Source organism: Oratosquilla oratoria, chromosome 18, assembly GCF_046742065.1.
Source record: "Oratosquilla oratoria isolate Oo_2021 chromosome 18, ASM4674206v1, whole genome shotgun sequence".
In the NCBI taxonomy this organism is placed as follows: domain Eukaryota; kingdom Metazoa; phylum Arthropoda; class Malacostraca; order Stomatopoda; family Squillidae; genus Oratosquilla; species Oratosquilla oratoria.
Window position 1 is genome coordinate 37,241,165 of NC_134794.1, and position 27,223 is coordinate 37,268,387.

The following is a 27,223-nucleotide window of genomic DNA, read 5'->3' on the forward strand; positions in this document are numbered from 1 at the left end:
ACCAACTTGGGCTACCTGATGACCCACCTCTACTTTCTGCAAGATGTCTGTGACTTGCCCACAGCCTCCGGTGCACGGCCTTGAAGACGTCATGGGGCGCCGCCACCTCCTTCAGGAACGCCAACAGGAGAGCCTGAGGACCAACATGTCGAGCTCTGAAGTTTCCTTCGGCTCGCCTGGGTGAGTACCTTCATACTCACCCACTTACACGGCGAGAGATTGTCCACAAAGATATAAACACCGGTAAACTATATATTACCACCCATGTACTCAACCTCCTCCACCTCTTCCCCTTTTCCCTTTCTCTCCCCAATACTCTTGAAGGGTTTTACGCTCTCTTACTCCTAAGACCACTTTTCATTCCCAGTATGGAGGATTGTCTCCGTGAGTTTTATGCAATCACTATTTTTGGACATTTAGTGACATCCCTACGGACTTCTGTCATGGAGCATTCTTTTAAGAAGAAAACTAGTATCCACTCCGAAAGGAATACTGATAATTTTTAACTTCTGCTAACTTTCCTTTCTCCTGCCTTCCTTAAATCTCTCCTTTACCACCTCCATGGTTCCGCCTCTTCGGCGCGATATTGCACGCAAAGACGGAAGCTCTGGTTTTTTATGACAAAGTACTACTACTATCCTCTCTATTCCCTTCACTCGTCAGAAACTTTCAGGTGATACTAACACAGTAATGCAGATTTAGTTAAACTTAATAACCTTGAAATAGATAATGATTTTATTCTTATTAGCTATGATGTCACTTCTTTATTTATTCGTGTTCCAGTTAACAATTTGTTCATGTACCTTGATGAAGAACTGGAAAAACTTTATTTACTACTGCCTACCGCCACCATTTTTATTTGATTAAATTGTGAATTTTAAAATCCTATTTTGTGTTTAATGGTAGATATTATTTACAGAATTTTTGTATGGCAATGGGGAATCCGATTTCTCCAATTCTAAGCAATCTTTATATGGATTTTTTTTATTATATATACAAGCCAAGGCTCACCCTCCCCGGCTTCGCCGGGGGTTGGCTGCGCAAACAGCGGCCTACGGCCGCAGCGCTCCGCGCTCTAATCCCACGATAGGGATCACGTACTGGGGATCCCGTGTTGGGGTTCCGCCCCGAGGCCGAGGCCGAGGCCGAACCCAAGGGACATTTTTTCCTGGTCAGTTCAAGGGAACATGGCGACCACTGAGGACTTGCGACCACTGAGGACTTGCGACCACTGAAGACTTGCGACCACTGAGGACTTGCGACCATTGAGGACTTGTTACCTTGGAGGACTTGCGACCACTGAGGACTTGTTACCTTGGAGGACTTGTTACCTTGGAGGACTTGTTACCTTGGAGGACTTGTTACCTTGGAGGACTTGTTACCTTGGAGGACTTATTACCTTGGAGGACTTATTACCTTGGAGGACTTATTACCTTGGAGGATTTACAACCTCGTAGGACTCGCACCCTCGATGGACTCGCACCCTCGGAGGACTTGCACCCTCGGAGGACTTTCACCCTCGGGGACTTGCACCCTTGAAGGACTTGCACCCTTGGAGGACTTGCACCCTTGGAGGACTTGCACCCTCGGAGGACTTGCACCCTCGAAGGACTTGCAACCTCGGAGGACTTGCACCCTCGGAGGACTTGCACCCTCGGAGGACTTGCACCCTCGGAGGACTTGTACCCTCGGAGGACTTGCACCCTCGGGGGACTTGCACCCTCGGAGGACTGCACCGTCGGAGGACTTGCACCCTCGGAGGACTTGCACCCTCGGAGGACTTGCACCCTCGGAGGACTTGCACCCTCGGAGGACTTGCACCCTCGGAGGACTTGCACCCTCGGGGGACTTGCACCCTCAGAGGACTTGCACCCTCGGGGGACTTGCACCCTCGGAGGACTTGTACCCTCGGAGGACTTGCACCCTCGGAGGACTTGCACCCTCGGAGGACTTGCACCCTCGGGGGACTTGCACCCTCGGGGGACTTGCACCCACGAGGGATTTGCACCCTCGGGGGACTTGCATCCTCGGGGGACTTGCACCCTCGGAGGACTTGCACCCTCGGAGGACTTGCACCCTCGGAGGACTTGCACCCTCGGGGACTTGCACCCTCGGGGGACCTGCACCCTCGGAGGACTTGCACCCTCGGAGGACTTGCACCGGCAGAGGACTTGCACCCTCGGAGGACTTGCACCGTCGGAGGACTTGCACCATCGGAGAACTTACAGCCTCGAAAGGCTTACTGCCTCGGAGAACTTACGACCTCGGAGGACTTAAGGACCCCCCTCTCCAAGACATGTAACATTTTTATATATATATATATATATATATATATATACATATCATATATATATATATATATATATATATATATATATATATATATACATATACATATATATATATATATATATATATATATATATATTTTTTTTTTTTTATTTTTTTTTTTTTTTTTTTGTCCCCTTCTTACGCTTCCTCGTACCTTCTTCCTTTGACAGGAGTCCGCTAACGGATTGCATGAGGACGTGTGACTGTCCCGCTCGGTTCTCACCGGTGTGTCTGTCTGGAAACCATACCTTCTACAGCGCTTGTCATGCTGGGTGCTCCGAAGCAGCTATAGCAAATGGGACTCTCGTTAGTATATAACTATTTGTTTAATATACGTTGTACAACTCTGGGAATATACAGCGATTAAGTTTTGGGCTTTGCTAATCTAGTTATAAAAATCAGGACTATGGTTAGAGAACACTTATTCCATTTGAGTCTACATTACACTTTTTCCGAAGTCATTGAGATTAAGCTATGAGGCAGTCATAGACTGCAGAGCCGTGATCAGTAGACAGTTATTCTTTTTAAGTATATTGTACAAACTTATGAATTATACATATCAAAGCATGGGTTGTGCTGAGGTGCTTAGTACTTTTTTTTTTCTACAGCGTGAAACCATATGGATGTGTATAGATGAAGCTGATAAGAAAAAAAAACCTTTTGTTGTCGAAATTCATTAAACTTTACTTGTTGTCATCATTCCATTTTGTTAAACCCACACTACTCAAAAGAATCATATAATTTAGTCAAATTTCATTTTCATTCCTTCGACCCAATTACGCATCTCGTTCTGTCTGACGTCAGATGATTCTAGTCATTCTCCAAAGCAATTTGTATATATATATATGTATATATTTATATATATATATATATATATATATATATATATATATGTATACATATATATGTGTGTGTGTATATATATATGTATATATATGTATATATATATATATATACATGTATATATACATATATATATACATATATATATATATATATATATATATGTGTGTGTGTGTGTGTGTGTGTGTGTGCTCGTGTGTGTGTAAATCTGTATATATGTGTATTTATATATATATATATATATATATATATATACATAAATATATATATATATATATCTATATACATAAATATATATATATATATATATATATATATATATATATATACGTATGTAAGACGATCTAGTTCAGTTGAGAGTTCTCTGCTGAAATGATTCAGACTGAACATGTTACTGATATAAAAATAAAAATGTGGCCAATTGCACTTTTCACAATACCAGAATCTTCAATAAAAAGTTATCATTTCTGTTCATGATACTAAACTCTATCTGACATGTTCTCTAATTGGATTCCAAAACAGAACACAAATATACAAAGGTCATAATCTACTCCATTTAGTAGTTTTAGACGAAGTTTAGAGGACTTGGTAGTGACATCCTTATTCCCCATCCCCGCCACAGGACGTTAACGAAAGCTGAAGAGGAACTTAGCTTAGAATTCCGGGTTACTTTATATACTAAGCTATTCTATTTGCAGGTACTGAGCGATTGTTCGTGCGGTGAACTGATGACTGCTGATAAGGTATTTTGCACTCACTCCATACCTCTTGGCTTTATGATAATGATATTCTTGTGGTTCTGAAATAACTACAATTGATGCCGATTTGCGAATCCAATCATATCAAATTATATATTTACAATATGTACGCACACTCTTTTGTGTGCGTGTGTGTGTGTGTGTGTGTGTGTGTGTGTGTGTGTGTGTGTGTGTGTGTGTGTGTGTGTGTGTGTGTGTGTGTGTGTGTGTGTGTTTACCTAGTTGTATCTTACGTGAAGGGGAGCTATGCTTGTGGTGTCCCGTCTTTGTATCTCTCCATATCTAGTTTGCTCTTAAATTCTTGTACTGTTTTTACACACACTGTTCTTTCTTCTAATATGTTCCATACATCCACCAGTCTGTGAGGAAAGTTGTTCTTTTTCAGGTCTCTTCTATAATTGTCCTTCTTGAACCTCTTTCCATGTCCTCTTGTGTTTCTCTTATATCAATTTAGTAAGTCTTCTCTATCAATGACTTCTATGCATTTCATAGTTATGTACATGGTCAACAAGTTACCTCTTTCTCTTCTTTGTTCCAGAGTCGGCAATTCCAATTTCAACAATCTTTCTTTATATGAGAGTTTTGATAGTTCTGGGGCCATCTTCGTAGCAGCTCCCTGTATTCTCTCAATCTTCTTTATATTCTTTTTTGTACTGGGTGACCATAGTGTCGCAGCGTACTCAAATTTAGGCCTTATCAATGTGACTAGTATTTTCTTTACCATTTCTTCATCCAAGTAGGTAAAAGTCACTTTTATTGATCTCAGCAAGTTATAGGTTTCACTGACATTCTTTTTTGTATGTTTGTCAGGGGGCATACCTTTTGTGATGACCCTCCCAGGTCTTTTTCAGGTCTTCCTTTTCTTCTTTTTTTTCTATCAATTTTATATCGTCTTGATATCTTTTTTACTTTTTCAAATTCCATTATGCTACATTTTTAATGTTAAATTCCACTTCCCACTTCTGACTCCATTCCCAAACACTATTCAGGTCTCTAGTGAGTCATAGTTTCAGTACTCACTTTAACAATTTTGCATTATCTGCAAAGAAGCTCATATAGCATTCCACACCCTCGTCCATGTCATTCACATAAATGGTAAACATAATTGGAGCCGACACTTACCCTTGTGGGACTCCACTAATTATTTCTTCCCAAGTAGAAGTCTTATCTCTGAGCACTACCCTCAATGTTCTTCCATCCAAAAAGTCATCCATACATTTCAATAGTTTACCTTGTATCACTCCTATGGTTTCTAGTTTTCTTAATAGTTTATTGTGAGGGATTTTATTAAGAGCTTTTGTGTAGACCTAGGAAAGTACAATCTGCCCATCCGTCCCTTTCTTGTGTTATATCTAGTAGTCTTGAGTAAAAGCAAATAAAATTAATGGTACAGCTTCCCTGTCTAAATCCAAATTGTCTCGGATTCAGTATATAATTATCCTCCAGATGTTTTATCCATCTACTTTTTATAACTTTTTCACATATTTTAGCTACTGTGCTTGTAAGGGAAACCGGTCTGTAATTTCTTGGGTATTTCTGATTTCCTTTATAAATTGGTACGATACATTTTTCCAGTCTTCTGGCATTTTTCCTTCTTTGAGCGAGCAGCTTATTATGTCGCATATTTTGTCTACTAATTCTTCTTTACATTCTTTTAATATCCAATTTGCTATTCCGTCCGGGCCATGCGATTTCCTGACATCGATGTTTGTTATTTTACCCATTATTTCTTTCCGTGTTACTATTATTTCCTTCATGTGTGTGTGTGGGGGGGGAATTAACTTTTCTCTCTTGTTGTATTTTTTCTCTTGTGAAAACAGACTTGAAGTGTTTGAACATAAATTCAACCATGTCGGTATCTTCTGTGTATTCTGCGTAATCCCACTATTTCCTGTTTGTTTTTTAGCTTCTCATTTACATATCTATAGAATAGCTTTAGCTGATCCTTACATTTTTCTATCATGTCTTTCTCATAGTTACATTTTTCTTCCCTGCGTATTTTTACATATTCGTTCCTTTGATTAACATAAAATTGCCACTTTCTAGGTTTCCTGTCTTTTCGCCATCTCTTCCAAGCTTCGTCTTTTCTATCTTTCGCTTCGCTGCACCTTCTATTAAACCAGCACTTAATGTACACCTTTTCTTGTTTTTGCTTTGGTACATATTTATCCACTCCTTCTTTATAGATCTTCATCAGAATCACCCATTTTTCTTCCACTTGTGTTTCTTCTTTGTAGATTTTTCCCAGCTCGCTTTAAGAAAACTTTCTTAAGTTTTTCAAAGTCCGTTTTACTGTATATCAGTCTTCATTTTCTGTGTCTCTCATTTTTCTTTTTATATATTTCCTCTAATTCTAACTCGAGTAATATGTGGTCACTCTTCGCAATTGGTGTCTTGTATTCAATTTTGTTTTACTATTTCAGGTTCTGACGTAAATAATAAATCTTGTCTCGATGGTTCTTCATTATTCATTTATAAATCTAGTGTTTCCCTTTACCCATTGAGTCATTGTATGTTCCATAGTCATGTCGAGTAATACATTGATCCTCTCCACCTTTCACTATCATCTCTTCCCAACATATTCCTTTGCAATTAAGATCACCCATGAGTACTGCGTTACTTCTATCCTTCAGCATCTCGTTTAATCAAAATTTCGTATCATATAACATTTTAAAGTAAGCTTTCTCCAAGACCAATCCATTTGTGTGTGAGTGTGTGTGTGTGTGTGTGTGTGTGTGTGTGTGTGTGTGTGTGTGTGTGTGTGTGTGTGTGTGTGTGTGTGTGTGTGTGTGTGTGTGTGTGTGTGTGTGTGTGTGTGTGTGTGTGTGTGTGTGTGTGCGTGTGTGGATGCGTGTATGCTTGCGTTGTAGTGTGGGAGGCATAATTATGCGCACTTGATTACATCTTATCACAACTGTGGTTTCGCCCTTCCCCCCCGAGGAAATACCCCCAACGTCTGGGTACTGCCGCCCCGTGGAGTGTCCTGCTTTTACGCTGTACCTCGTCATCACCTGCCTGACCAAGCTCCTGGACACCTCATCCTTCGTTATCGTCTTTCTCGTCTTCTTCAGGTAAGACAAGGAAAAATATTAAGCTTTTCGGTGTACTCATTTTTTTTTTCTTTTTTAACTTCTTCCTCCCTTCCATTCTTCCTTCTCATTTTTCTTCCTTACCTCTTTCTTTCCGTCCACCCTGCCTCCCTTCCCTCATTCCTTGCTTTCTTCCTTCATTTTCGCCTTTCTTCCTTCCTCTTCATTACATTTTTCTTTTCTTTCTTTCTCTCCTGCTCCCTTATCTTCAACCTAATCTGCGTTTTTCCTCTTTTTTTATAATTTCTCAACTCAAGATCGTGTTCTCTACAGAGCCGCACCTCCTAAGGTGGTCATTGTGATTATGATTTTCCTTATTTCAAAACGTTTCTTCAGCCACACGTTGATAATTGTCCTGACACCAACACTGAGGGACTCCTTTCCTGAGTAAAGTCGTTGGACACCAGGTGGAGTAAAATCTTCGAAGTTGTTAATTAAATTCGACATTCTAGGTGTTATCGAGCCGACAGAGTTAAGTTGAGGTAGTTCTTCAAACCAAATTACTCTTTAATCGAGATATTTTAATCTAGATCACGGTTCTCTCTTAAAGACGTCAAAGTCTCCCTATTGGACGATGTCGCCTTCACCCTGTGTGGTGGAATAATCATAGCATTCACCAGTAACAGTATTTTTCTTCTTTTTCTTTTTCATCCGATCTCGTTAGAAACCGAAAGATCTCCTGTCGGCATTCCTTACCTATTGTAACTCACCGAGCAGTAGCAGTAGATAAATACGTACGTTGCTACATTCTCCGTCTTCTGATCTATCAGGGAAGGTGGAGCATCCTAGTGAGACTAATAACAGCCCATCTAACCGTACCTCTCCCTGATTGTTGGTCTCCCTCCACTCCCGACCGTGCCCTCCATCCTTCCCTCCCTTCAACCCTCGCCCGTCCTTCCTTTCAACTTGTCAATTCGACCACATTTTAACCCTTTCGCTACAAAAGGTGTTTCTCTTCAGCTGAATAAATCACTTGACAGTAGTCAGAACAAATGTATAAACTATGAATAGAAGTGAAATGATTGAAAATATGGTTAAAACTATGATAAGGAATTATTTCTCTGCACTATCGCATCGCAACTGGTTGGAAGGTCTAATTGTCACTTCTTCAGGTACAATAGCGTCAGACATTATACTATACCATTTAAAGTGTTTATCCTCATCTACTCAATCTCTATACTGTCTTACTTATCACTTGCATCCCCTCTTTCCTGCTCGACAGACAAACACTTTTTGCATCTAAGGCCCCCTCCATCCCTATCCATCCACCCTATTGTTGGTCTTCTCAAGTTCACTCCCTCCGTTTCTCCTCTCAATACTTCTTTTGCTAGTCTTCTTCTAATCATTCTTTCCATATACCCAAACCACCTCAACACTCTTTTATCTACCATATTCAACAGATCTCTTTCCACCCCTGTTACCTGCAATGACAGGTGGCTGGGCATACGAAGGGAACATCTCCCCACACCTTTTCAATACTCCCGTCAACACACGCCTTCATTCCTTTCATTCCCTCCCACTTAAACAGCGCAGAGATGACACCTCATCACCTTACCTTCATTATTACCGGTTTATCCCCACTGTACCCCTCACGGAAGAAGTCGTCACCCTTAGTCTATACATTCTTCTCCAGCCCTCTTTATCACTCACACACATTTTCACTTATTCAACATTTTGACCACAAGCTCTTGTGGATTTGTTTGATAAGAAACAAAACTGATTCAATTGAATATTGGTTACAATTAGCTAATTAAGAGGATGGTATCAGTCCTTTAGGAATGTGTTGTTTGGTGCACCGCTAAGGTTCGTTTCACGTGTATCGGCTTTTGGCTGTGCGTCGTCCTGGACACGACGTAATACTCTCAAATAACCATGAGTGTCTATGGACGCTATCACACGTGGTCGTGACCTATGAAAGCATCCATAGACATCCATGGTTATTTGAGATCATGACGTATTGTGGACGTGAATTGACTTCGTCACGTACACAAAATAAATAAATAGATAATTAAGCAAATGTAAAACAGAATTTCTATCCTTACACATAAATAGAATAGACTATCGGCTGCCACACTAAAGGGAAAAGTTCTTCCTGCTACGGGTAGGGTTAATCGAGATCCGTTTCAAACTTCTTGCTATCAAGGGTAGAGATACAATAAAGATGAATACAACTGCCTATCGTCAGCCGAAATGAATATAACAGTGTCACCAAGTACGGAAGATCACACGAACTAATGAGTATTTCCAACTGACGCAGATGTGTCGCCGAGCGGGAGAAGGACATTGGCATTGGAGTCTTCAACGCTATGAACTCCCTCTTCGCCTTCGTCTGCGCCCCCCTCCTCGTCGGACTCGCCGTCGGTAAGTCATAAGTTGCAGACAGCAGGGGGGGGCGATGCTCACCCTGTCCTGAATACTTCTATATTGTATACATGTGCCTGTGCCTGGGGTGGTTTGTGTGTGTGTGTGTGTGTGTGTGTGTGTGTGTGTGTGTGTGTGTGTGTGTGTGTGTGTGTGTGTGTGTGTGTGTGTGTGTGATTCACCATGGTCTTGGATCAAGTGTTGGACACGTGATCGACAGCTATTTCCTTCCCGGAAGAGAGCTCAAAGATCATACATGACCGATCTATGGGTAATGCTGTGACCTCACACACATGCCCATGAATGTGTGTGTGTATTTACCTAGTTATATTATACTCGAAAGGGAGCTATGCTCGTAGTGACCCGTCTTTGTATCTCGTAACATCTAGTTTATTCTTAAATTCTTGTATGGTGTTTGCACACACTATTGTTTCATTCAATTTGTTCCAGACATCCACCACTCTGTGTGGGATTTTTTTTTTTTTTTTCTATAACTATTCTTTTTGAGTTTCTTTTCATGTCCCCTTGTTTTTCTTTTATCCCACTTTAATAAGTCTTCTGTCAAGGACTTCCATGCCTTTCATGATTCTGTAAATGGCCAATAGATTGCTTCTTTCTCTTCTTTCTTCCAGGGTTGGTAGTTCCAGTTTAGACAATCTTTGCTCGTATATCAATTTTGAAAGTGTTGGGGCCATCTTTGTTGTTGCTCTTTGGATTCTTTCTATTTTCCTTATATTCTTTTTTGTACTGAGTGTCCATAGAGTCACAGCGTACTCCAATCTTGGTGTTATCAGTGTGACTAGTATTTTTTAGCAGTACCTCATCCAAGTATTGCCACCTTTACTGATCTTAGTAAGTTGTAGGTTTCTCCGACTATTTTGTTTATATGCTTGTCTGGGGACATGTCTTCGGTGATAACTACTCCTAGGTCCCTTTCGGGACTAACTTTTAATTCTTTTGCACCGATTTTATATTGCCTTAATATATATATATATATATATATATATATATATATATATATATATATATACATTTTTTTTTTCAAATTCCATTATACTACATTTCTTAATGTTGAAGTTCACTTCCCACTTTTGATTTCATTCCCAGACTTTGTCCAGATCTCTCTCTGGCAATTCAGTCTTTTTTCCACACTTTCTGTAGCAGTTTTGCGTCTTCTGCAAAGAAGTTCATGTAACATTCTACACCTTCATCCATGTCATTAATATATGCAAACATTATCGGAGCCAATACTGAACCCTGTGGGCCTCCACTTACCATTTCTTCCCAGGTCGTGTTTTTATACCTAAGCACCTCTCTCATATTTTTCCCATGCAAGAAGTCTTCCATCCATTTCTGTAATTTTCCATGTACACTTGTTGTTTTGAGTTTTCTTAATAGTTTTTTTTTGTGTGGTACTTTATCAAGTGCTTTTTGTAAGTCCAGGAAAGCAGTCCCATCTTGAATAACTTTCAATAAAAACAAATAGAATTTGTGGCACATGTCTAAAATAGAACTGGTTTGGGTTTAGTATATTGATCTCTTCCAGATGTTTAGTCCATCTACTTTTGATTACTTTTTCACATATTTTAGCTACTGTACTTGTAAGGGAGACCGGGCTATAGATTGTTGGGCTTCCTTGTCTCCCCCTTTATATATTGGCATGATAGTGGTGTTTTTCAATGTTGCGATACTTTCCTTCTTTGAGTGAGCAACCTATTATTTTGTATATTTTGTCCATTAGTTCATTTATACATTCTTTTAGTATCCAGTTTGCAATTCTATCAAAGCCGTGTGGCTTTCTTACAAGGTTCATTATTTAGTCCCTTTTCTTTCTGTCACAATTATTTCTTTAACTGGGGGATTTTTCTGCCCTTCCTTCATCCCATTTGTGTATATTTTCTTTTGTGAATACAGATTTGAAATATTTATTTATAACCACCCATTTCTATATCTTCTATATATTCCATATTCCCCTGGTGTAGTTTCACTATTTCCTGTTATCTTTTAGTTAACCATTTGCGTATCTGTAGAATAATTTTGGTTGATCCTTACATTTGTTTATTATGTCTTTTTTGTAGTTTCTTTTTTCTTCCCTGTGCATTTTTACATATTCATTTCTTAGTTTGATATATATATATATATATATATATATATGTATATATATATATATATATATATATATGTATATATATATACATATATATACATATATATATATATATATATATATATATATATATGTGTGTGTGTGTGTGTGTGTGTGTGTGTGTGTGTGTGTGTGTGTGTGTGTGTGTGTGTGTGTGTGTGTGTGTGTGTGTGTGTGTGTGTGTGTGTGTGTGTGTGTGTGTGTGTGTGTGTGTGTGTGTGTGTGTGTGTGTGTATGTGTGTGTGTGTGTGTGTGTATGTGTGTGTGTGTATGTCACAATTTTTTTCCATCTTTTCCAAGCTTTGTCTCTTCTATATTTTGCCTCACTACATTTTTGTTGTACCAGCACTTTTCCTGTTTTTTATTTGGTATGAATTTATCCAATCCTTCATTATATATTTCTTTTAATATCACCCATTTCTCTTCCACCTACGTTTCTTCATTAAAGAAGTTTTCCTAACTCGCTTTTTGAAAGAATTTTCTGAGTTTCCCAAATTCTGTTTTGTTGTACATTAGTCTTCCTTCTCTGTGTTTCTCATTTCTTCCTAAATGTATTTCCTCTTTTAGTTTGAGCTCAAGTGTACGTGGTCACTCTTCCATTTTATCCACAATTTCAGGCTCTGATGTAAATATTAAGTCTAATATCGATGTTTCTTCATTATTTCTATATCTCGTATTTTCTTTTACCCATTGAGTCATTATTTATTCAGTGGTCATGTTCGGTAGTATGTTTCCTCCTTTCACTATTTCATCTAATGTATGCTTTGTGTCTTCCAACATTTTGAAATGGTCACTCTCTTTTAAAGAATGTGTTTTCGGGGGCAGATATATCACTACAAATTTTCTACTTTTCATGTCACTATTTTCACCTTTTATCACAATCAATTCCACATTATTATTTCCTTCTGTAATATTTGTCACATTTAATCTTTTTTTTTTTTTTCAAAAACATGACTCCTTCACCCTGTTTTTCCTATTTTCAATCTAGTGATTATATAAATCATGCCATCTATGTTACTTTTATTTTTTCCTCCTTATTTTCTGTTTCCTTTATGAGGCATTGAATGTCAATGAAGGACCAAATAATAATAATATAGAGCAAGGCATAAATAAAAAACAAAATGATAATATAAGACATGATATTGAAACTCAAAATGTGTCAAAAAGAAATAATCACGAGTTTCTTAAAACTATGTACTTTAATGCTCGTAGTATTAGGAACAAATTTCAAGAAATACAGGCGTATGTCAAAAGCGAAAATTTCGATATGATAGGAATAACTGAGACATGGTTAAATGGTACAGAGTTCGAAGCTGAATTTAATATTGCGGGATTTAAACACTTTCATCAGGATAGAAACCACAAGAAAGGTGGGGGTGTTCTATTGTACGATAAAAACAATGTTCATGCTTGTATTTTAGAGAAAGTGAAACAGGATGCATATGACAGTTTGTGGGTTGAGTTAACCCTAACAAATGGACAAAAAATGAATATAGGTGTAATATATAGGCCAAAGACATTATCATTAGCAGACGACAAACTGTTATTTCAAGAACTGTCTAGTTTCTGCAACCGGGATTTATTGATAATGGGTGATTTCAATTTTACTGACATTGATTGGATGACCCTTGAACATGGCCATATAGGTAGTCGCTTGATTGATTTTCTTGGTGACAATTACTTAATTCAGCATGTAAAAGAGCCCACAAGATATGGAAACTTGCTCGATTTATTGATCACTAGCCGCGAAAGCATGGTAACTGATGTAGAAGTCGGTGAATCTGTTGCAAATAGCGATCACAATTAAGTCAGATTCAAACTCCTAAACAATTTTAGAATAGATACTTGTGCTTCTAAAATAGCCGATTTCAGTAAAGCTCAGTTCATAGAACTACGTCAGGAGCTTCAGCTTACAGATTGGGAGGCAAAATTAAACGAAAGGCCTGTAGATCAGATGTGGGAAATATTTCAAAATACGCTCACTAAGATGATTCAAAATTACATTCCTTTTAAGGACAGACGTCCCCCAAATCAGGCTCGCCCAAAGTGGCTCGACAAAGAAACTGAAAAAAGTATTGCTAAAAAGAGACAGGCTTATAAGAAATATAAGTGCTCGGGTGCATCTAATGACTATGAAAGTTATGTATCAATACAGAGAGATTTAAAAAAGACAATAAGAAAAAGAAAACGACAATACGAAATGAACATCGCTGATAAATCCAAAGAGAATCCCAAAGAATTCTATAGTTACATTAGAGATAAAAAGGTTGTTAGGAATCACATTGGTCCACTATTATCTGCTGACGGTCAACTTGAATATTCAAATGAAGGAATGTGTAATATCTTAAACAATTATTTTAGCACGGTATTCGTAAACGAAACACCTCAAAGTGAATTCCAAACTGAAACCTGTGAAAAGTCTGGGGTAAACTTACTCACTACGGTAAATATAACAAAAGAAAAAATTAAAAGGTGTATAGACAAACTCAAAGTTAATAAAACACCAGGGCCTGGCGGTTGGCATCCAAGAATCTTAAAGGAAATGAAAAATGAGATTGTTGTTCCATTAGAAATTATTTTCAAGAAATCCATCATATCCGGAGATGTCCCAAGAGAATGGAAGCTAGCTAACGTTACTCCCATATTCAAAAAAGGTGACAAAAAGAAACCAAATAACTATAGGCCTATAAGTTTGACTTCGATCGTAGGAAAAATAATGGAAACTATCATCAGAGATGATATCGAACATCATTTAGAAAGTAACCGTTTGATAAATGATAGCCAGCATGGTTTCAGACGGAAACGTTCTTGCGTGACTAACTTACTCGAATTCTACAACACAGTTATCTCCAATTATGACAAAAGTTTTGCAAAAGCTTTTGATACCGTCCCACACGAAAGACTACTTACTAAATTAGCTTTGCATGGAATAAGTGGTAGCCTATTAGGTTGGACTAGTAATTGGTTGAAAGGTCGAAAACAGAGAGTTGTTTTAAATGGAAAAACTTCTGGATGGAAAAGTGTTGCAAGTGGAGTTCCTCAGGGTTCCGTTCTTGGGCCACTTCTATTCATAGTATATATAAATGATATAGACCATGGACTAAAATCTACTGTTTCCAAATTTGCTGATGATACAAAACTGTGCGGAGTGGCAAATGATCACTCAAACCAATTAGATATTCAAGAAGATTTAGATCAATTACAGCAATGGTCTGAAAAGTGGCTAATGAAATTTAACACAAGTAAATGCAAGGTAATGCACATAGGTAAAAATAACAGTAAGTACGATTACAAGTTATTCGGAAATTCGTTAACAAAAGTGGATAGTGAAAAAGATCTCGGCGTAATTATCAGTAACGACCTCAAATCATCCAAGCAGTGTATTTCAGCCTCTGAGAAAGCAAATAAGATTCTGGGATTGATTGCGCGATCTTTTGATTTCAAAAGTCCATCACTCATTAACAAGCTATATAAATCGTTAGTTCGTCCACATTTGGAATATGCTGTTTCCGTATGGTCACCGAATCTCATTAAAGACATTGACAGACTGGAAAAAGTACAACGGCGAGCCACAAAACTGATTCCAAATATCAAAAATAAATCATACGAAAATCGACTTAAGCACATGAATCTGTTTTCCCTAAAAAAGCGTAGACTCAGAGGTGACTTGATACAGGTCTTTAAGATTTTAAAGGGAATTGACAACATCAAAAGTGACCAAATTTTCACATTGAATGAGAATCAGACAAGAAACAATGGTCTCAAACTGTCCGGAAATAGATTCAATTTGGAAGTAGGTAGAAACAACTTTGCCAACCGTGTAGTTAATGAATGGAATAAACTTCCTGCACAGGTAGTGCAATGTAGTTCAGTTCGAAGCTTTAAGAATCATTTAGATAAATACCTAAGTAAGATGCTGTAATGATTATAATTTATCTTATATTATTTGTTTTTGTTTTGTTATAATTTGTCTGTCTGATTTTCATTTATCATTAGTTATATGTCAATTTATAATCATTTACTATTTACCTTTTTGTTTGTTATTCAACTATACCTATGCATTTATTTATGTATTTTATTTATTTTTACATTATTATAGTTTTAATTTATTATTAATATGATTTTTTTTTCATCCGACCTAGATATGGATCAAAAGGTCTCCTGTCGGCATGCTCCGCCTTTGTAATCCTTTGTAATATATATATATATATATATATATATATATATATATATATGTATATGTATGTATATATATATATATTATATATATATATATATACACATATACATATACATATACATATACATATACATATACATATACATATACTATTTTCTCAGGCTCAAGTCCAGCACTCCCCAAAAATAAATTGTTCTTTTCGGTTTCTATTCTCTCGTTTTTTTTTTGTTTTTGTTTTTTTGTTTTTTTGTCTATTCTCTCTCTTTTTCCTTATTGCTCATTTCCTTTTTTATCCATATATTTTTGTAGTTTTCACTTTTTGCTAACTTTGCTGTTTTGTTAGTACTTCTTCCGCCATCATTTAAGACCTTAGTTTATAGTCCCATTCTATGCATTTCTATTTCTTTTTCCATATTTTGCCCCTCCTCTTGTATCTCTTTCAGAATTTCTTTTGCTATTTCTTTCTCATTTTTTCTCATAAGTACCTACCTACATTATGTTTTTCTTTAATAACATATACTACTATACATTTTATTTTATCTACCGTGTCCCTGACTCTTTCTCTTTAATTACTGTTTTCTTTACATTTTCTTCCGCTTGTACAATTTTCAAAAGCTGTTTTTTTTTTCTGTTCTCCTTTTCATTGATTTTTTATTTCTTGAAGATCTGTTTCCTTTATGGTATCTCCAACTTTCTCAGTCACCGCTTATATTTGTTCTTTTACTTCTCTTTTCAAAGACTCATTTTTGTATCATCATTTCTTTATCCCTTTTTCATTTTTAAAAATGTTTAATTCTTCTTTTTAGGTCATTAAGCTCTGTTTGTCTCAGTATTTTATCTTTTTAACTCATTCATTTCTCTACACATTGCCCTGTATTCTGCTCTTAGATCTATGATTTCATTCATTAGTTCTGTAATCTCTTGATTTCATGGAATATTTTTATACCTTATCTCCCTTTCTAAATGTATGCTTTTACCTAGTCTTCTTCTTTTGCAAACCTAGAAAAACCAATATTCTCATCATCTTATCTTTGGTTACAGAGAGGCTTTTCAATATTACAGCTTCTTCTTCTTCTTCTTCTTTTTGGGGGGATGACACCCAACGGCGATTCAACCCTGCTCACATCTAGTCTGCTTTAAGTTGGTTCACCATATTTTTGTTTGCCTTCACCATCCTCCATTTTAAATTATTTTCCACTCAGTGAATTTACTCTAATAAATCGTTTCGGTGACTTATCAAGTGAAGCTCTCCCTTCCCCATGCAATATCTGACTAGGCGTTTCCTCTATCTTAGCAAAAAAGTGCTGTACTCCAGAGCTCGTTCTAGCGGTCCGTTACAGACAGTAATGGTAGTAATCTATTGGATCTGTACGAAGCAAGAAGAAATTGTCTCCCGCTAAATTATTGAAAAAACTGTGAAAATTATAATTATGTCCACTATAATTTTTAGCAACAGGGTATAGGTTCTGTAAGAGAAATTACAGTATTTAATTGGAATCATGTTTGGAAAACATCTATAAAATAACTGAAATGTGATACAGGAAAAACTATATCTCTATAAGTTTGAACAATTATGGCAATAGATGATAAAAAAAACATAAACAAAGACAACGTTCACATGACTTAACACCCAAAGTATTAGGATCAGAATATATTGTATTTTGAAGAAATATTAACAAGAATTCTTTCAGTCCATCACGTGGTCATATGAAGAAAAAACAAATGAAGAGATGAAAATACAAACAAATTAGCTTCTTGGTAGTTATATATTACTTTAATGTTTATTCAAATGAACTTTACAACTTTGAATGGCACAGTGCAATTCATTTCCTCCACACAAGGCTGATTTTGCTCAATAACTATGTGACTGGCGAAATTATTTCTATCTTTAGATGAAATCTATGTTCCAACAGCTTGGGGTCGTTATTGTTTGTCTAGTTAGCATTTAGTGTGAAAATATTCGCAATCCTGATCTTATGAATTCACTTTAGAACCTAAATCTTGAAGACAGACCCCTATTTAAGCTTTGTATGGGATATTGACTGTATGTATAATGCCATCAATATTCTAGAGATATCAATGACATCCCTACGCTTTGTCTTCTTGGAGACAATATCACACCGAATACAGGAACTCATAGAAGTGCTAAAGGGGAGATTTAAGGAGGGCATCAGAATGGAGGAATAGTAGAAGTTAAAAGTGATCAACGTTCTTCATTGAGTGGAGAGGAGTCTCCAATCATAAAAGAATGCTTTGAGACTCTGGCCCGTAGGGGTGTTACTAAAGTCGTTGAAATATCAACTGCATACAAGACTGCAAGACGACGCAGAGGTGTGGTGAGCCCTTAATTGGTGAAATGATGTCGACCACATCGTCCTCATCCTTCGTTTCTATTCAGATGAGTCCTGCCTCCTGTGGGAGAGAACGTGTGGCCAGCGAGGATTCTGTCACTTGTACGACCTCGACGATTACAGGCTGATCCTCCACGGCATCCCCGCTGGTAAGTGACGGCAGCAAGAAGATGGCAAAGGTCAGAAGTTAAAACTGCACACACGCACACACTCACATGACACAGTGGTAGCATTTGCAACTGCTATCAATTCAATACTTATTCATTTCTTTACACATGCATTCAGTCACTTAATCTTTCTCTCCTTTAGCCACCAATGGTCGAATGAAAAGGTTGATTCGTTAATTGTATGGGTATGAAGAATAATTAAATATATGGACTAATTACGAGGAAAAGGGTAAGGGTGTAGGAAAAGATGGTGGAATCAGGTAAGGGAAAGTCCGGTGGCATAAAGAAATAGTGGCTTATTACCTGCTTATTTCAATAACTGAAAGAATGGCAATGTAGTATGCAAAGATAATAAATTGACATAGGCAGCATGTGAACTGAAGGATTAGTATGAACAATTTAGGTTTAGGAAGAGAATAGGCAAGAACTGGTTTACCAACAAAATGGTTAACGAATGGAATGGAATTAGTATCCATGTAGTGAGCGCTGAAACAATTGGTTGTTTTAAGAAAAGATTAAATCATTTTATGGATAGGAAGGACAGGTGAGATAAGGGACATGAAACCACACCTAGTGTAGGCCTTGTGGTCTCTTGCAGTCTTCTCCATTCAAGTGTTCTTATGCTCTTGATATAACAAATGAGAGAAATGGGTATTTCGTTCACTCCATGTGATGTCACATGGTTCGCAAAAGGGGCAGTCGATCCAGAAGTCGGTCAGGAGAGTTGTTTCATGGACACAGAAAGTAATCATGGTTTACATAACAACGTTAACAAATTGATGCTATCTGTTACATAGAGGAGAGCCAACACCTCAAAGCTTTAACCTTTAACTATAACCTTAAACTTTAACATTCTCCAGATTCAATTAATCTGAATGTCCCTAAAATTTAATTTTAGTCCAATGTAATGCAATTTGCTGAGGAAGAGAGTTTTCTAGGCTATGTAAAATCACCTGTAGTAGTTTGTGTTTAATACCACCAAAAGTCCTGTAGCATGCAGTAATTGTTGTCCTCATTCGATTGCCCCTTTTCAACCCCTTTCGTCATCACAAAACTCTAAAACCTTTTCTCTTCCTTCCCCCCTGCGCAGGAGGCATGGTCATCTGCTGCCTCATTCAGGTCGCCTTGGTTACCAGACATCATCTCCTTGACCTCTATGGCGAAAGGGAGGAGACAGTTGAGAAGCCTCAAGACTCGAGTGGAAAGCAGAATTGGAGGCTGAAGATGCAGAGGAGAGAAGACAAGAGTCCAACATTAAATACGAGATAGAAGGACCCACAAAGGAACAAGGAGTATTGATAACAAAGCAAAATTGAGCCTAATATATACAAGTAAAGATGAAAACAGAAGTAATTTTACAGGAATCGTGAAAAATGAATTACTGGAAAGAAAAGAAGGAGAAACACAAGGAAAGAGAGGAGTGAAATCTGGAAAGAAGCCTGTGAAAAAAAAAACGAACAGGAACGACGAAAAGCTGTCATTGATATATATGTACAGCAAAGATCACACTGACACAGAACACAACATGAATTCACCCACACACCACTTTCAAAACAGTGACACCAATCACAGCTTTTTATTCTGGACAAAGCATTCCATATATCTGAGTTGGAGGGGTAGAGAGGTAGGTACAGTCATGATCAAAAGTTCTGACCCATCCAGAATTTTTCATGATACAAAACTCAGATTCTTTGTCTGACAATTTCTTTTTTAATCTATTAAAGAAAATTACCTAACTGTAAGCTAAGTACTATATAGGAAAATACATAATGTACTCAACTGGAAAAAATAATATTGATGTTGTAAGAACTGTAGCGTAGGTCAAAATTATTACTCGTGACTGTACATTGCTGAAATTAGATTTTTGACCCAATGTCACACTTTAGTGCTTGTTCTTGTCAATGATAGATGTATGGTTGTAAAGGTACTGAAGTGCTTGAAAGCAAAGGGAATCTATATCTGTGGTCGTTCACAGGGGGATCAATGGTCACCAGTCACCTTGTAGCCTCGTTAAGTTGAGAACGTGCAATTCGTTTGTGACGGGGCTTTCTCTAAACTGAATAAAATAATCTGATGTTAGACAGAATAAAGTCTGTCACTTGTGCCACCCTATTTGGTGAGACCATTTTTTTTTTCTAAAAGCAGATGAGAAGAACATTGTGTATTTATGTGATGTAATTATTTTCCATATAGATATATCAAATAATATGACATCCTCCTCATGATGTCAATTATACACAATAACACCGTTCTCCTCCAAGTACTATGACTCAAAGGCACTGGGTGACCTTAAGGCACTTGATAAGCGACGAATTTCATGAAGGAGCTAAGTTTAGCGAGAAAGATTCCGAAACTACGAAGTGAATGAAAAAATGGACAGAAGAATGTGGGAAATACATCGTGCTTATAAACATTCCTAAATAATGATGGATAGCCAGCTCGTAATACAGGAGCACAAGTGTTGATATTAAAAAAGATTAAGACAAATGATTAGTTTGACAAGTCTACAGATTAATGAGATTGTTTTGTAGTCACAAAAATTTTGATCCATCCAGTGATTTTTATTATACAGAGTTCAGAATATTTGTCTAACACTTTCTAATTTATTTGAGAAAATTACCAAACAGTAAGTTAAATACTATATAGGAAAATATATCAAGTACTTGGCATAAAAAAATATTGACATTGTGATAACTGTAGAGTGGATCAAAACTTCTGTTCGTGCCTGCACGTGGAATCGTTAACGTCTTAATAATGATATCTCTTAATAACTCCTTGTGTTAACTTTAAATAGTTGTAAGGAGGTTTAAGTTATTTTAATCAAGAATAAGGGGAGGATTTTGTGTTATGGAAGTAGGGGCTATCTCAGTTAAGGCTATATTCGTTATATCTAAACCTTTACAGGTTTTGATCAGTTACACCAGGCCATTTTGTTCGCCTTAGGGCTAGAGGCCGACATAAAAGGATCGGAAATTAGACCTAATGAATAGGGGGTGGGTCATTCACATAATTTTAGGTTTAGAACAGTGTTTAACCTTTATGGACCTCAATCCCACACTCCTCACTGTGTCATACTACCGACGACAGGTTGAAGCAGTTCGGCACCCCAATCATGTGGTCACAGGAATTACATACAAGTAACAGTTTTTTCCATTCACAGCCATGAAAGGGAATATATATATATATATATATATATATATATACACATATATATATATATATATATATACATATATATATATACAGTATATATATATATATATATATATATATATATATATATATATATGTATGTATATATATCTATATATATATATATATCAATAAGTAGCTGCTAACACCCTTCCTGATTTGATATACTTTTTAGTCACAGATTTCTCTCCCCTTTCTGTTTTCTCACATGACATTGGGACTTTACTCATTAAGTGATTTGCCGTAATTAACATAAATTTGGGTGGTTGGAAAAATGCCGTTAGTTACTGTTCCTTACACTTTGGTTTTATTCATCATCAAATATTGACCTGAGTGATGAGATTCAACATCGACTGAAGTGTGCTGGAACTGCCTTCGGTCGTCTCCGTAACAGAATCTTTCAAGACCATGATATCAGAACCGACACCAAAATGGCCGTGTACAACGCAGTAGTCATCCCAACACTTCTGTACGCATCCGAAACCTGGACAACGTACCGTCGCCATCTGGACACGTTGGAAAAGTTTCATCAAAGATGTCTACGGAGTATCCTGAACATCAGTTGGGAAGACAGAAGAACTAATGTCAGCGTCCTGAAAGCAGCCAAAGCAACAAGCATTGAGGCTCACATCATCAAAAGTCAACTGAGATGGAGTGGGCATGTTGTTCGAATGTCCGACGACCGTTTACCAAAACAGATTTTCTATTCACAACTGAAAGAAGGAAATCGGAAGAAAGGAGGACAAAAGAAGAGATACAAGGATCTGTTGAAGGCCAACATGAAAATGTGTAACATCGACTTCAACACCTGGGAAGAAGATGCAAGAGGCCGAAACTTCTGGAGGTCCACCATTCGGGAAGGAACAACAACATTCGAAACAAACCGATGTGTAGAGATGGAAGAAAAGCGAAGGAGGAGGAAGGAGAGGCAACTCCAACCGAAACCAGATCTCCCGCAAGGAACAACGTGCTCAACATGCGGAAGATCCTTCAAAGCCCGAATTGGTCTCATCAACCACCTTCGGGTGCACAAATAACCGCACTCAGACCAGAACGAAGACCATCATCCTCTGAAGAGAGAGGGATAGCCACGACGACGACGATTCATCACAAAGAGAGAAAAACATTACTTCTATATCATGGACAGCCCACACATCAATCAATCAATAAAATCAGCCATCCTGAGTCCACAGCTGAACAAAGGCCTCCTTCATAGCATTCCATGATTCACACGATTGCGCCATCCTCTGCCACTTCACTCCTGCATACTTCTCGATCTCGTCTCTCCACCTTCTGCCTGGTCTCCCTTTTCCACGCTTCCTATCTCGCGGCGTCCACTCAGTAACACACTTGCTCCATCGCTCATCAGTCGTTCACACTAACTTACCTGCCCAATTCCACTTCCTCTCTTTTACTGCCTCCACAACATCTTTCACTCTAGTTTGCTCTCTCACCCAACTTGCTCTCTTTCGGCCTCTCAGTATTATTCCCATCATTGATCTCTCCATTCTCCTCTGTGCAGTCCTTAGCTTTGTTTCCATTGCCTTTGTTAGTTTCCAAGTCTCACACCCGTAGAGAGCCTCTGAGGATTTTATTATACTTACCAAACACTTTCCAACCAATTGTAATGCGTCTTTTTATTTTGTTGCCATGATCTTTCGTCACTTTTAGCATCTGCCCTAAATAATTATACTCCCCAACTTCTTCAAGACTCTCACCATCAATTACAATCTCTTTACTTTGAACTTTTGTGTTGAACATAACTTTGGTTTTACTCTTATTCATTTTAAACCTACTTTGAGACTTTCCTTGTATAGATCACTCAGCATATCTTGCGAGTCTTCTGCTCTCTCTGAAATAAAAATGGTGTCATCCGCAAATCTTAGGTGGTTCAAATATTCGCCATTAATCTTTAAACCTTTCTTTTCCCAACTCAATCTTCTGAAAATATCTTCCAAACAACCTGTAAATAGTTTGGGTGAAATTGTATTGCTTTGCCGTACTCCTTTCTCGATCTTGATATTTTCTGTATCTTTATGTAGTAGAATTACACCGGTACCTTCCGCATAAATCTTTCCTAAAACTCTTACGATCTGTTCGTTTGTACCCTGCTTGCGTAGCGAGTTTAGTATTGCTGTTTGTTCTCCCGAGTCACAGGCTTTCTCGTAATCTACAAAAGCTAAACACAAAGGTATATTGTATTCTTTCGTTTTCTCGATTAGTTGGTTTATCGCCTGCAAATGGTCTAAAGTCGAATATCCGCTCCTAAAGCCTGCCTGTTCTCTCGGTTGGTTTCCATCTAAAACTTGACTTAGTCTATTTGTAAGGATCTTGGAGAATACTTTATATACGTTTGATAGCAAGCTAATCAGTCGATAGTTACTAAGGTCCTTCTGGTCTCCTTTTTTATGAACCAAAATCACTATAGCATCGCACCAAGTATCAGGAACACTTTCTTGACGTAAGCACTGGGTGTACAATTCAACTAATTTAATATGAACTAATTTACCTGTGTCTATCAACAGATCTATCGATATACCATCTTCCCCAGGTACTTTTCCTCGTTTCATATTTTTTAGAGCAAATTCTATTTCTTCCTTTGTAATCTCTGGTACACTACTAACGTCTATACATGAATTTACTGACTCAACTACGGTCTTCAACTAGTAAAACTCTTGGTAAAATTCTTCTACTCTTTTTACCATTCTGTCCCTGCATTTAATGATTTCTCCATTTCTATCTTTCAAACATATAATTTGCTCTCTTCCTAAAGCATGTCTACGCTCGGTCCCTTTAATACTTTTACCTTTCCAAATAGCTTCCTCTATTTCATCTATGTTTCTCTTTATTTTCTCTAATCTCTGCCTTTTGTTGATAAGCTTGTTTAGTTCTACTCTTTCTATTCCGTCTTTCCTACTTTTAATCTACATAGTCCTCCTTCTTTTACTTAGGTCATTTGTAGCTTTGAAGTATTTGTTTTCTCTAATGTTTTTTGTGATTCCTACTTTCTCTGCCGATTCCCTAATGATATTCATTAAATTCAAATTAATATCTTCCACTGTGTCCTCGTTAGTTCTTAGAGCTTCGAATCTATTTTTAATTTTCTAACTGAAAATTTTGCTTATCCTTAGCCTTTGCAAGGCTGATTTTCTTTCTTAAAATTAGTTTATTTCTCTCGGCTCTGAAATTGAATTAGCTGTGCAACCTACCATTCTATGGTCACTACCTATGTTGACTTTATTTATCACCGTAACATTGCTAACGCTTTTGCTCTCATACCCTAATATGAAGTCTATTTCGATATTTGTTGTTCTATTTGGACTTCTCCACATCCATTTACGACCTACCCGCTTTTGGAAGAAAGTGTTCATTATCCTCATGTTGTAGTTCTCAGCAAAATTGACTAACATCTCGCCTCTATCATTTCTTTCACCTACTCCAAACTTCCCAATGCACGTCTCATCTCCCATCTTCCTCACTTTAGTATTAAAGTCTCCTATTACCAACGTGTACTTACTTTTTTCTTGATCCATTAACTGACTTAAATCATCATAATGACTCAATTTCATCGTCTGAACTCTGTGAAGTTTGGTGCATCAACCTGAACTATTCTTAATGTGTACCTTTTACACAGCCTAATCACAATCCAAGCTACCCTGTTTGACAAAGTACTGAATTTTACTACGTTACCAGCAACCATTCGGTCGAACAAGAATCCTACTCCACTAGATCTTTCTTTGTCATTACCTCTATAGTAGAACAGATGGTGACCATCTTGTAATTGTATCAGCTTTTCTTCCGCTCTTCGATCTTAGCTCCCTGCCGTGTTCACAGGCTCTGGGTCTAAGCGTATGCACCTCTCCCGTGCTCATTGTCTCTGGTCCTAAGTGTATGCACCTCTCACTCTCTTCTGTGTTCATGGTCTCTGGGCCTAAATGTATGCAACTCTTACTTCCTTTGTGTAGGAACATGTAACTATCTTCCAAAAATATACTGATCTATCTATAGATTTTAAATTATGGTTCGATTACTACGTCTAACCTGTAGCTACCTCGCTATCTTTACTATATTTCTCAACAACCAAATTCCCTAATCAGATTCTCTTCGCTATTCTGTATGATAACCAATACCACTCGAAATGAGGGTACGCTATGGGTCACGATTATTACAATTTTTGACGATTATTGGCTTACAACCTGGACATATGTGACCCCTGTACTACCTGTGTACCTTTTCTATTTATCTCCATACTTTATTCTTTAGACTCGCCAGGTTCGTACTACATTACTTATATTTTTCGATTTATTTCCACACTTAATTCTTTAGACTAGTTAAGTTCACACTACGCACTTCTCTCTAGCAGTGTAATTTTTGTAATATATGTGTTCTATACTTTCACGTCCTACTCTAATAGTGTAATTTGTAATTTAATGGACCTTCTAGCTAATGCACTCTCCTTCTATTTTTATAATGCCTGCAACTTATACAGCATTTCACTCCACTGTGAACTCTGCTAGATATATACAAATTATTTTAATTTTATATTCAATTATTTCCAGGACACTTTGTCACTTACCTGCAACCCATACAGCATTTCACTACACTGTGACGCGCTGAGTTGTTGGCGGGCACACCGTTCCCCCGTTACTCATCCGAACACCTTAGGGTATTCGGCTATAGTTTAAGTGTTGGGAAGTGAGACTTCCTATTACAGTATAACCTACCAATGCAAGAGGAATCTTAAGAATTGTCCCCAAGAAGTCGTCTGATCAGAATCCTGAACTATATAGCGGGATTTTTTTCTTCCTGTATTTCTGAGCTATCATAAGGACTATAACCACTATACAAATGACGCTGATGACATCACTTCCCTGGAGGGACGGGCCATGGCACGAATCGACTTCGTCACATACACTAAAGAACATGTTTTATCTTTTCTCCATCTTTCCCTAGCTTTGTCTCTTCTATCTTTCACCTCACCGCATCTTCTACTGAACCAGCATTTAAAGTACATCTTTTGTTTTTATCTTCGTTCATACCTATTCACTCCTTCATTATAGATTTAAATCAAGATCGTCCATTTCTCTTCCACTTTTGTCTCTTCCATGTAGGATTTTTCCCATTTTGCATTTTGAAAGAATTTCTAAAGTTTTCCAAATTCTATTTTGTAGTACATCAATCTTCCTTTTTTAAACTTTTCATTTTTCTCTGGATATATTTCTTCCTTTACTTCAACCTCTATTAGTACGTGGTCACTCTTTCCAAATGATGCGTTGTATTCAATTTTATCCACAATTTCAGGTTCGGTTGTAGATATTAAATCCAGTCTTGACAGCTCTTCATTACATCTGTATCTGGTATTTTCATTGACCCATTGTGTCATTTTATGTTCCATGGTCAGGTCAAGTAATACATTTCCCCATAGATCCTCTCCTCCCTTCACTGTCATCTCTTCCCAACATATTTCTTTGCAGTTAAAATCCCCCATAAATACCAGGTTACCTTCGTCCGTTAGTATCTTGTTTAATGAATGCCTTGTATTATCTAACATTTTTGAATGCTCGCTCTCTTTCCAAGAGCCCGTTTTTGGGGGCACATAAATCACCACAAACTTTCTACTTTTCATACCTCTGTCGACCTTTATCATGATTATTTCCACATTGTTTTTACCCTCAGTAAGCTTCATCACATTCAAGATTTTCTTGGCCAAGAACATGATTAGTCCTCCATTTCTCATTTCTGTTTTTAATCCAGTAATTGTATAACCCATGTCTAACACTATTAAGTGGTATTGGGCCACTTAAT

The 27,223-nt window shown here is 37.4% G+C and overlaps 1 protein-coding gene across 1 annotated transcript; it reads left to right on the forward strand.

The window, feature by feature from the left end:
- Positions 1-2,506: 2,506 nt before the first annotated feature.
- Positions 2,507-21,393, forward strand: LOC143034912 (solute carrier organic anion transporter family member 74D-like). Its single transcript, XM_076201255.1, has 6 exons — positions 2,507-2,637; positions 3,873-3,917; positions 6,873-7,003; positions 9,279-9,382; positions 18,107-18,208; positions 19,317-21,393. Exons 1-6 carry the CDS (start codon positions 2,521-2,523, stop codon positions 19,493-19,495), a joined length of 678 nt encoding a protein of 225 aa, XP_076057370.1. The 5' UTR covers positions 2,507-2,520; the 3' UTR covers positions 19,496-21,393.
- Positions 21,394-27,223: the final 5,830 nt, after the last annotated feature.

Coding starts and splice junctions, on each gene's coding strand:
- LOC143034912 (XM_076201255.1), top strand. CDS start 2,521: ATGAGGACGTGTGACTGTCCCGCTCGGTTCTCACCGGTGTGTCTGTCT. Junction 3,918..6,872: donor AACTGATGACTGCTGATAAG/GTATTTTGCACT, acceptor TTCCCCCCCGAG/GAAATACCCCCAACGTCTGG. Junction 9,383..18,106: donor CCTCGTCGGACTCGCCGTCG/GTAAGTCATAAG, acceptor GTTTCTATTCAG/ATGAGTCCTGCCTCCTGTGG.